Here is a 12,246-nt window from a genome sequence, read left to right as displayed (position 1 = left end):
TTGTTTTTCTGTGTTTTCAAAAACAGCTCCTGCACCAAAATCTGCTTCTGGTGATGCTTCTCTTAGTATTGAAGAAACAAAGTGAGTACGCTATCAAAGCAAACTATTATGCTTATGTCGTCTTTTGCACCTTTGCCCATTATGGGTGGTAGAAACTAGCTCTCAGTGGGTGTGTGCACATTAAAAATTCAAAACCATCACTGCAGTCTGTTGTGTTTCCTCTTCAAATTTGTGGTGTTTCATACATAATACATTTTTTCCTTGTGACTGACCTTTTAACCATCTGTGCTAATATGCTTATTACCTTTGTGTTCTCTCATGAACAAGATACATACAGTCGGTGTACTGACATTTTTTTGTCTTGCCCTTGTTAGGTTGAGCCTACCAGGCAGAGCACCTGTCTTGTTGCGTAAGACATGGAGCAAATCACTTACCATTGGTTGGCTTTACTGTCACTCATTTTCCTGCTTCTTATTCAATGGCTTGCCTTGTCCATCTTGTACCTGTCCTTCCCCTGGCGCAATCAATTTACTTCTGTCCTACTACTGCATTTAGTGAACTACATTTTTCCTTTGTCTTAAGCACTCCGCAAGAGTGCATGTGTGTTCCAGCTGTCTCCCTACTCTAAGTAAATAGACAAAAAATTGCGCCCGCACAAGTTTGTAGGCTCTCACATGCGTGGTGCTTGTACCTTCCAAATGACAGGTGGAGCCACATCGTAGGCTTATTATGATTATTATTATTCTTTAGCTATTCTGCTCAGCATTGGGCGTGCTGCACACTATCGTTAAACACCATGGACAATATCACTAAGTCCCAAAAGTCATTGACTTTGGCAATGTTTGTACTTTCTGTTTTTACAAAGATCATCTTCGGTGTCGTTTTTCTTATATTTATAAAATAGAATATCCTTTTTAGGGAACCACCTTCTTTAATTGACCATGACCCATTATCATACACGTTGGGTATGAAACTGTGGTTGAATTTGTAGTTGGCCTGAAATTCTGGTTTGTCTGAAACATTTTCATAATTTTTTATGTTGTCTATGTAGTTTTAACAAAACATGTAATGTCAAGCAGAGCAAGAGAACACCTGGGTTGTGAACATTAGGTTTATCTGTTGCCCTGTGTTTCACTGAGCTACATGCCCTCCTTGAGGTGGAGAGACAGAAATCGCCAAAGGAAGGCCTCTGAGTGATTGTCGAGTTTAGGCTTGCAGGAAAACAGTTTATTTTGTTGTATTCCGTTTGTGTCTGGCCTGCTTCTAGTTGGTAGTGGAATGTTATAGTAGGGGACTGTTTCAGTGTCCAGTTAGGTTTGATTTGGTAATGATGCTCTTTTTGCACATCAAACTCCATGGGTTAACATATTTTGTTGTTGACGACTATCCAGAAGCACCATATGTTGCCTCAACATTCATCGAGAATCTTACTTTGTCCATTGGACTATCCTATTGCAGAGACCACCCAGTGTCCACGTTTGCCAGTAAGGGTCCCTAATTTGCAGTGGTACTGAAGGGGCTGCTCTGTGGATTTGGTTAAATCAGCTATGATACTGATTTTGTTTTCCTTAGAGGCTGCTGCAAGGCCTTTTCTTGCAGTCCCGGAAATTATCATCTTGTCAAATACCACTGCTGTTCCAGGGCCATAATTCCTTATCACTTGATAAACAAGTTACTCTGCAAATTATGTGAGGCTTTGTGGGTAGAAATTCAGATATGGTGTGACAAAAGAAGGCTCGTAAGCTTCAATGCTAGAAAGAAGAATGGCTTTTATTTGCAGTTAAACGTAGGGTCAGTGCAGACAGTCGGAAGGTTCTAGCTTGTTTTTGAGTTGAAGCACCGTCCCAAATGTTTCTCGAGCTGTTGGGCACTAGCTTTACTATAACGTTGACTCTTTGGCCAAAGTAACCCTTTAGGAATGTGCTTAAGCCCAGGTAGATCTATGGAAATCCCTGGTTCAGGGTCTTTCCCTACAACATGTTCTGGGTTTTACCATACCGACAAACCAAGTCCCTTATCGGTCCAGGCTTGCCTAATGGCCTTGACATTCAGTGAGGTAATTACTCTGCAATTCAGTTTCCTCCACCAAAAAATAAAGTGGCCACAAATACACAAGACTAGCCCCCTTCTTCCCCCCCCCTCCCACCCTCCTCCCCCCAAAACTCTCCGGTGCAGGTCTGTGGTCAAGTGTTGGCAGTTGATTCTGATGCAGGAGTCTAGTTACTGGTGTCTTGTTAGAGCACAGTACAAGTCCCTAACATCTGGAAGCCTTTTTAGGACTCTGTTGGTATCGATAATCTAATAGACTTAACAATAGACCAGCCTTTTCTGAGTCCTCTTTGGTACATTCAACTTTAGGGTTTTTGTAATTAGAAATTTGTTTTTCAGTTTAAAGTTTCAAATGGCGAGAACTACTGCTAGTAGCTGGACATCCACTGAGGGCAGTAGTTTAACCAGTTACACTGAGAACTGGATTAAATTAAAGTTTTTAACTGAGCTAAAATGTCAGTGTCTTCAATATCCTATAGTTTAGAAAGATAGTTCAATGATTCAAAGTTAAGACTACCTTTTCCAGCCAAGAGAGCAGGTACACAGTGCCTTAACTTTATGGCATGATAAGGTCACTACCAGTATTTTGTGGTTATTGTATCTGTGAAAAGGGAAGGATAATAGACTTCTTCCCCAAGGATGTACAGAGAACATTTTCCAGTTATCGGGCAGCTTGAGTTGATTAGACAATAGAATTGGGTACACTTTGGGCGCCCAATGACTGACCCCCCCCCCTTCCATTCTGTCATTATGGCACACATTTGATACTGAACAATAAAGGAATATGAGGACTCTTTCAGTGAACCTTCATGATTGCCATGAGACAGCACATTTTCCAAGTAGTACATACTTTTTCATTTCAGTTATTGCCTTTCTGAGAGAGAGAGTTTGTTATAGATTCCTTACCTTAGAATTACCCCCAGGCGTCAGACTGTATCCGGAATTTTTTTTCTCCTCTAAGTAGTATCCCTGCGATTCGGTAGGTGGCGTCAGTCGACTCCGCACCCGTCGTTGGCATCATGGTCGCCGGGACAACATTGTGTTGCCGACTTAGAAGCTGGCACTGCGCGCTGATGTCAGTTCTTTCTTTTTCTGCGCCAGCTTAGCGCAGCTCCGGAGAGAGTTTACCCTTTCAGTCACTTTTTGACAAAGTTTCTTTCTTTTTACTCTACTTTTGTCGACTTCTTTTTTTGAGTCATCGACTCCTGGTGCACCGAGGATGTCCCATCATCGGACCGGCTTCAAGCCCTGCGAGGTCTGTCACAAACTGATGTCGGTGAAGGATCTGCACTTTGTGTGCATTTCATATCTGGAGCACAATCACGACCCAAAGTTGTGCTCCGACTGCTAGGCCATGAATCCGAAGTTAGCTTATGCCTCTCCCACCTGAGGGGAATGTCTCAAGACATCACACCTCGTCCAAATCATTGCACTCCTCTGGTAAGTCGAAGCACAAGAAGAAGCATCATTGCTCTTTGACTTCTCCCTGTCGGTCGGGTGATGCTATGGGGGATCTGGAGCGTCGTCACTCTAAGGCTCCATCTCGGGTGCCTGATTCAGGGACGACTCCGCGCCTCCCCCTGTTTCCGGGAGCCGGGGCGTCCCCTGCCCTACTTCGTACGTTCTATGAAGCACTCCACCGTATCTTTGGGCAGCCCGACTCTGCCGGTGCGCTATTGATCCCCGTGGAGTCGGTCGGGGGCCCTGAGCCTTCGATAGCGGCGGCTCTGGCCCCAAAGGACCCCTGTGGATCCAGGCCTGGATCCGGATCAACACCGGTCAATCTAACTCGACCTTCCCCGGCACCGATTCTGCCGATGACTCCTCTAGCGTCGGCCGTGCCCCCGACTGACGCCGTCCCCATCCTCACCTGCGGGATGGACCTGCAGCCGGGCCGACGTCGGATCAGACGCTGGAGGATATTCTATTCCCTTGTTCATCCCAGTTGTTCTCTATTGCTCTGAAGGTGGTGATGAGGACTGTGTGAGGCCCCTGGACCCTTTGGTAGTCCGGCTGGAAAAACCTGACTGGAGAGAGGAATTGGGTGATGCCAGTGGTCTGAACACTTGCCCAGATCTTGGCATGCTTCCTCCCCCCCCCCCCCCCCCCCCCAACCCCCCACCCCAACGTGGCTACAGAGAAGAGAGCGTCCTTTGCTGTGGTGATGCGTAGGGCAGTCGAGGCCTTAGACCTGGAACTCTCTACAGTGGCATTTGGGACGAATTTCCTGACAGGTGCTTCAAGCTGCAGCCACTTCCTCAGAACCCCTTTTACCACGGACTTCCTTCTGGCACGTAGTCCAAGCCCAGCACAGGAGTTCCTGTGGAACGGACGATTGCTAGCTGCCACTGTCCAGCTCTGGGCGATCCCATTTTCCTCAACCAAAACCCTTCCCCTGAGAGCTTGATGGTCCAAGCTTCTTCTTCCAAGGGTGCATTCCCTTCTGCTCCTTCAGACAGGAAATCCAAGAAGCTGGATCATCTTGGGAAGCGCTTGTTCTCTTCCTCCAGCTTGGCACTGTGGTCCGTGAATACCGCATGCCTCTTGGACCGACACTCCCATACAATCTGGGATACGGTTGCTCAAATGCTGCCTTAGTGCACTGAGGAGGCCCGGGCCGTTCTCTCTCAAGCTGTGGTAGATTGGAGAGACGCAGCAAAATTCACAATTCGCTGTGGACTGGTTAACCACCAACTCCCTGGGCAGAACGATTGCCACGTTGGTAGCCCTTTGGCGCTACACCGCGTTGAGGACGTCTGGCTTTTCGGGGGAAATGTAAGCAATTTTGCTGGACCTGCCCTTTGATGGCCGTTGCCTTTTTGGTGACAAGACCGACTCGGCGCTGGAGCGCTTTAAGGATTCTCGAGCCATGGCCAGACTCTTGGGCCTCACGGCATCCTCCTGTCCATCACAGTCTGCCTTTCGCCCCTTTTGTGGCTAAAGAAGGGGCACCCCCACCACGTCCGGCCCAGTCTAGCCTCCTGTCCACGCAAGTTGCCCAGCTTATGCGTGGCTGAGGACGTGGGGCCCAGTGACCTCGTGGGTCTGGGAGCCAGAGGATGGGCCAGTCCACCATTTCCAGCCCCGCAGCATCCTCCAAACAAGCCTAGTCCGAACTTTCAGGCCCATCAGCGGCCAGTGGGTGGCAGGATTCACCATCACCTCCCCCCACTGGCAAGCCATCACTTCAGACAAGTGGGTTTTGCAGATAGCCCCTCCCCTTCGAGACTACCTCTCCCTCCATGCCAGCATCTTCCAATCGCATGTCAGAGGATCATTTGGCGCTTCTCCGCCAGAAAGGTTTTGCTGTTTTGGCCAAGGGAGCTATCGAAAGGGTCTCTGCACCAGAAGTAGATCGTGGTTGCTATTCTCGCTACTTTCTGGTGCCCAAGAAGGGCAAGGGCCTGCGTCCTATCCTAGACCTCAGGGCTCTCAGCCGCTTCCTCTGCAAGGAGAAGTTCAAAATGTTCACGTTGGCCCGGTTCTGTCTGCCCTCGACCCTGGAGACTGGATAGTGGCTTTGGATGCCTATTTCCATATTCCCGTCCTGCCAGCCCACAGATGGTACCTTCGGTTCACCGTAGGCTGCAACCTTTTTCAGTTCACTGTGCTCCCCTTAGGCCTTACCAGTGCCTCTCGTGTTTTCCCGAAAGTGATGGCGGTGGTCGCAGTTCACTGTGCAGATCAGGGGTTCCATTCTTTCCCTATTTCAATGACTGGCTGTTGAAGGCGGGCTCGCCCCAGGCTTTCGTCTCCCACCTCCAGACTATGGTGGACCACCTGCATTCGCTGGGGTTTTCTATCAACGTGCTGAAGTCACACCTGACTCGCTCTCAGTCACTCCTTTTCATCAGGGCTGTCTGGCAGTTTCTGGCCTATCCTCCCAAACAATGAGTCCGGGATATTCAGGCTATGAGACCGATGTTTCAGCCTCTATCCTGGATATGACCCTGCGGCTGCTCAGCCTCATGGCCTCCTTCATTCTACTGCTGGATCATGCCAGATGACATATGCGGGCTCTGCAGTGGGACCTGAAGTTCCAGTGGGTGCAGCAAGAAGGGAATCTTTCTGCCTACTTGCGCAGTTCCCTCCGAGATGTGGAAACACTGCAGTGGTGGTTAATGAACCTGGATTGGGTCAGAGGCAGATCCCTCTTGCTTCCTCAACCAGATGTGAAGGAGGTGGCCGATGAATCACTCCTGGGATGGGGCAGCCACCTGGGAGAGGCGGAGATCGAGGAGGCTGGTCTCCGGTAGAGTCCGGGCTCCATATTAGCCTGTTGTAGCTCCGGGTGATTCGCCTGGCACTGAAGGCATTCCTTCCCTTCCTCAAGGAGAAGGCAGTGCAGGTGTTCAGACAACACCACCGCCATGTGGTACTGAAACAAACAGGGCGGGTGGGGTCGTGCACCCTTTGTTAGAAGGCTCTTCGCCTTTGGACATGACTGAACATCAGGGCATTACCCTGGTGGTTCAACACCTGGCAGATTCTCTGAACGCCAGGACGGGCTAACTCAGCCGTCGGGAGCTGGTGGATCACAAATGGAGTCTTCACTCCAAGGTGGTGCAAGGTCTCATTCAGCAGTGGGGAGAGCCTTGGTTAGATCCGTTTGCCACCGAAGAGAACACGTAAGGTCAGCAATTCTGTGTGTTGGAGTTTCCAAGGCGGCACTCGCTTGGTGACGCTTTTTATCGTGAGTGGAACTGCGGCCTCCTGTACACCTTTCTGCCTGTACCACTTCTACCCCGAGTGCTGAAGAAGATCAAGCTCGACTGGGCCCAAGTCATTCTTGTGGCCCTGGACTGGGCACGAAGAGTCTGGTACCCCGAGCTCCTGAGCATGGCCATCGATCCTCTGGTCAGACTGCCCCTTCGGAGGATCTTCTGTCGCAGCAGCAGGCGATGGTCCTCCTCCCAAACTTGTCCAGCCTCCACCTCCTTGCGTGGAGATTGGGCGGCGACAGTTGACCGCTTTTGACCTTCCACCCGAAGTCTGTAATGACATCTTGGCAGCCAGGCGACCCTCCACTAAGACTGCATACGCCTGTCGGAACAAGTCTGTTGTATGGTGCACAGAAAAGGCTGTGGATCCCCTCTCCGCCCCTCTTTCTGAGGCTCTTCTTTTTCTTCTTTCTTTGGCCCAGCAAGGCTCTGCCCTGGGCACTCTTTAAAAGCCATCTGGCAGCCATTTCTGCTTTTCTTCAGCTACCAGATTAGCCCTTTTTGTTCAAGTCCGTTATTGTTATTTGGTTCTTTAAGGGCATTATTCACCTCTTTCCTCCATCTCCTTTCATAATGCCTCAGTGGGACCTGAACCTTGTCTTGACTCACCTTATGTGTGCTCCCTTCGATCCTCTTCACAGCTGTCCTCTCAGGCGCCTAACTCTGAAGACTACCTTTCTTGTTGCCACTACCTCTGCTCGTAGAATGAGTGAGCTTCAGGCTCTTTCTTTTAAGCTCCCGTTCTTCTCTTTGTATCCAGACAAAGTGGTGCTTGGGAAGGAACAAGGGCTTCATCCTAAAGTAGTTACTCCTTTTCTCATGGGACAAACTATCCCTCTGCCCACCTTTTTTCCACCTCCGCACCCTTTCAAGGAGGAGGAGAGACTCCACCGTCTGCACCCAAAACATGCGCTGTCCTTCTACCTGTTTTTTTTTTTTTATAGACCTATTTTATTAGTTTTTCAAGAACAACAAATCAAAAAGAAAAGGCATTAGAAATGACAGTGCCAGAATCACTAAAGAGTTGCCTAGTGTTGGGACAGTATTCACACTTTGGTATGTGTATTTGGTGATATGTACATTAGCATCAATAGCAGTGAGTCTTGGAGGTCATCTGGACACTCAGCGAGCATATCTACACATTCATATTGAGCCAATGCAACCAAAAGAGAGATTACCCACCCGCCACCTTTAAACTAATAACAATAGAGTCCCACCCCCCTCTCTACCCCAGACTCACTACAGTATTAACATAGGTCGGCAGGCATATCTGGTTCTGTCCAGTAGACATTTTTGTCGAACCTTTAGGCATACATTTCATGGCATTATTGTGTACACGCGGGTCCGTTACACAGTTGTGCACATATATTTATGCTAATCAGCTTATTAATTTTACCAATTCTCAATGTAGTGAAAGTTCGGTGGAAATAAACTGCTCCAACATTGCATTCCATTACGAAATAGGGTTCTTTCGCAAGCTTCTATTTTCCTCCCTTTTTTGATCTCCATACTTTCATCTCTGCCCCATCTAACATCCTCATTATGCCATCCCAAAGCTGTTTGGGGCAATGCAGACTTCCATCGTATCGTGTGACTGTTTTGCCAAGATCAATGCCAGATTGGCAAACCGGGCTTGCACATCCCGCTTCTTGTGATCAGAACATAATCCTAAAATGCAATAGTAGAGTGTATCACCCCCGCCACAGGCGCCACTGCATTCAGTATTTTAAGCACATTTGCCCAGAAGGGTACCAATCGTGGTCATGTCCACAACATGTGTAGCAAATCCGCGTGTTGTGTATGGCAACGGGGACATAAGTCTGCCATGTCTGAGAACCTTTAGTTTAATCTATCTGGAGTCAAATAAGCTCTATGTACCGCCATGTATTGAATAAGTTTAAAATTTGGGTTGCGAGATACCTTCTTGGGGTATTCCAGAATTTCCCCCATTCCTTGTCTGTTTGTTCAAGGCCCATATCCACATTCCACTTGTCTCTAAGTGCCTGCAAAGAGCGCTGTCCTTCTACCTTGACCGCGCTAAAGATTTCTGAGTGGACAATCAACTCTTCGGTGGCTATGTGGGTGCCAAGAAAGGTCGGACTTTTCAAAAGTATACCATCTCTTGATGGGTTGGCCTTTGTATAAAGATTTATTACACTTTAGCGAAAAAAGAGCCTCCAGGGGGGGCTGTGGGTTTATTCTACTAGAGCTTCCGCAGCAGCTACTGCTTTGTCACGTGGAGTCACTTATTGACATCTGCCATGCGGCCAGGTGGGCATATATGCACACGTTCACTGGACATTACGGCCTGGATAGTCGAGTCCGGAGGGATGGCTACTTTGCCCATTCTGTCCTCCAGGACTTTCTGGTGTGAACTTGGTTCGCAGATTCTCCTCTGGAGTTGGTATTGCTGAGGTATCTATTCTAAGGGAAGGAATCTATAACTGTCTCTTTCACATGAACAAGTTACTTACCTTCGGTAACGATGTATCTGTGAGAGAGATAGGTTAGTCATTGATTCCTTACCATCCCACCCATCCTCCTCGTTCTGCGAACTGATTTCCAGGGATAGGACTTCCTTACAGGGCCCTAGTATGGCGTACCAGTGGTCAGTGTCTTTCATGGCTCTGCGCTTTTGGCGTAGAAAGTCATGTCAGAACTGACGTCAGCGTGCAGGGGCGGTGTCTAAGTAAGCACCGCAACGTCATCCCGGTAACCACGTAGCCGACGACAGACTGTCGACCGACGCCACCTACCAACTCGCAGGGGTACAGCTAAGAGAAAAAATCCTCCGGATCCAGTCTGACGCCTGGGGGTAGTTCTAAGGTAAGGAATCTATAACTAACTTATGTCTCTTACAGATGCATCATTACTGAAGGTAAGTAACTTGTTCTTTAACAACTACCATATTCTGGCTCCAGAGATGACTGTGAAAATATACGTTCCTAGCATCGGCTCCCAAAGTGAGTATGCATAAGAAGGGACTTCTGGCCTCAAAGGAAAAATGCAGAGGACAAAAAAAGGACTAAAAGGGGGTAAAAAACAAATAGAAGATGTTCAAAAAAAGTATACTGAACTGGCATGTTTCTTTCTATATTGCATAGCTGTTTTCAGGCCTCAATCTTTCTTCTGTTCTTTCTGCAGCAAATTACGCGCAAAGCTTGGCTTAAAACCTCTGGAATTAAACACAGTGAAACAAGGTGAGGCTTTGTTTGATGTGTATATTGTTGTTGGTACCCTACAATGCTTATCTTAATATTTCCTTTGCATTGGTTTTACAGTTATTGCTTTCCTCCTCCAATCTCTTTGCCAACATTTTTTCAAAATAAAAATTAGAGCATCATTTATTTTTATTTCTTCAGCAATCATTAGTCCTAAATTAACATGCTTGATTGAAGTATTCTGCATCATCAGCCTGCCATTTCTCAGTATGAAATATAAAATCTTATTTTACATGCAAATTTTATTTATTTACATATTGTTGTAGTTGTGCGACCTCACCGTATAATAAACTTAACAACCCCTTTAGGACCAGCAAGTTTTGTTTATCAAACCCCTAGATCGATCCTGGGTAGTGGTGGCTCTAAGCAGCAAGGCTTACACAAAAGAACACGTGTAAAGCATATAAACCGTGCCAAAGCAATTGAAATACACAAGACAGTCAAGAAATCCGACACCTACTTATTAAATTAGACTGTATTTTAATGTTTTTAGATGCCACAATGAAGATCCACTCGATGCTTCCAGAGTTATAGAATTTACAAGGAATAGTAAATGCAAACATTTAACTCAACCGCGCACAGGCACTGACATATTCAACATTCAACAAATTTGACACTTAGAAAGTTTTTAAACAAAAACTTTGGCTAGTTTTATGGCGGTCAGTTAAATTTACTTTGGCTACCTGTCAGTTGGTTGTCCAGTAAGGGGTTTGAGCAAGATCCTCAGAAACCTCTACCTCAGCAGGTGAAGCAGTCTTCAGTCAGTTCCAGGCTCTGTTTTCCTTTACTATGGTTTCCTATGGAAGTGGTCCTGATACAAGAGATACCGTATGCCGAAAATGCTCAAGGAAGCTGTGAATGCTGTAGTGCCTTCTCCAGCAGGGTACCTGCCAATGACTATGCCACACAAGGAGCTTAGTTTTACATGTATTTTTGTCGTCTCTGTGTAACTGCGAGCTCAACGTTCTAAATCAGCCTTCAATGCATTCAGCTCTAACACTTACATAACAGTTCTACGAAGTTCCTCAGGCAACAAAAGAATTCCATCGTTTGTCTTGCAAGACACTACATCTCTCCCTCTGTTAATTGAAACCTGTCGGGCTTTTTTTCAAAATACAATTGTCAGCGCTTGTACCTTAGCAAGTTCTTTTTTTAAACGCTTCTTGCAAATGAAAAGCAACTTATCTAAGTCTCTGAGGAACAGGGCCTACGCCCTCATTAATGTTCAAATTTACTTTCAAAGTCTTAGGTTTTCCCAACCAGTTAATTGTACTTCTCCACAGGCATAAGGTTTATTGATGCACTACTGTCGCTAATGAAAGGTATCAAACAACCATTTACTTTCAGTGTAATCTTCAGACAATGTTTGAATGACTTTGGTGCTTTGGCATGTTGATCTTTCTTTGACATGTTTCTTCACAACCGGCCATTCCAACATGTGTATGCTTTTCTGAGATAAGCATTGTCGTGGCACAATCATTTTGATCCCTTTCACTTAATACTGATACAGAAGAACTGTTTGACCCGGATTTGGATGATGATCGACTTTGTTCAGTGTCGATTGGTCTCAACTGATATCGCCGCTTGATCTTGTGGGTGTGTGTAGAACGTTGCTTCTGGAACGTTCTGGCAGCCATTTTGTCTTTGCACCGGGATGCACGTACCTTTTCCTTCGCTTTACAAACCATCACAAAATGGTTCTCCTTCTCACAACCTTTACATATCTGTCCAAGAGTGGGACATTTACCTTCATGTGGAAACGAGAAACCACATCTAAAACACAGCTTCTTTTTACATGTAGATCTCCATTTGTGTCCTTTAGTCTTTTATTTTGACTTGCATAAACACAACATAACGTGTATTTGTAAAGCACATGTTCACCCAGAAGGGTATCTTGGCCCTGAATAACAGATTTTGTATTGTGATCCAACTCAATGTTACTCATTTTATCAACCTCACAAGGGCCAAAGGCTGAGTGGACCAGCTGGGATTTAAACCTGTGACAATGAGGTTGAACTCAGGCCCCTACAGTGGAAGCATTAGTCCACTAAGCTCCCCGACCCATCTTTTTCAGTTTGCTGCATTTTCTTTATGACTTCCTTTACACCGTCGCCAGCTAGGTTTTTGAGATACTTGATGATCTTTTTTGTTATCAGTCTCTTCAAGTGCACTGATGAAATCATCAAATGTCTCTATCCAACCAGTCCATCTATATATTGCCAATATTTAGCTTTTTGGCGGCATAGAATGGTAGT

General features: G+C 46.5%; 1 protein-coding gene across 1 annotated transcript in view; it reads left to right on the top strand.

Annotated features, from left to right (window-relative positions):
- SART1 (spliceosome associated factor 1, recruiter of U4/U6.U5 tri-snRNP) overlaps positions 1–12,246 on the top strand; it is a 698,390-nt gene that overhangs the window by 150,090 nt on the left and 536,054 nt on the right. The window contains exons 2-3 of the mRNA XM_085625869.1: positions 27–81; positions 9,915–9,970. Coding sequence (XP_085481995.1) covers positions 27–81; positions 9,915–9,970 — 111 coding nt within the window. The remainder of the gene's footprint in view (positions 1–26; positions 82–9,914; positions 9,971–12,246) is intronic.

Source organism: Triturus cristatus, chromosome 9, assembly GCF_964204655.1.
Source record: "Triturus cristatus chromosome 9, aTriCri1.1, whole genome shotgun sequence".
In the NCBI taxonomy this organism is placed as follows: Eukaryota; Metazoa; Chordata; class Amphibia; order Caudata; family Salamandridae; genus Triturus; species Triturus cristatus.
Note: the sequence above shows the minus strand (reverse complement) of the source record. Positions and strands in the feature narration are given on the sequence as shown.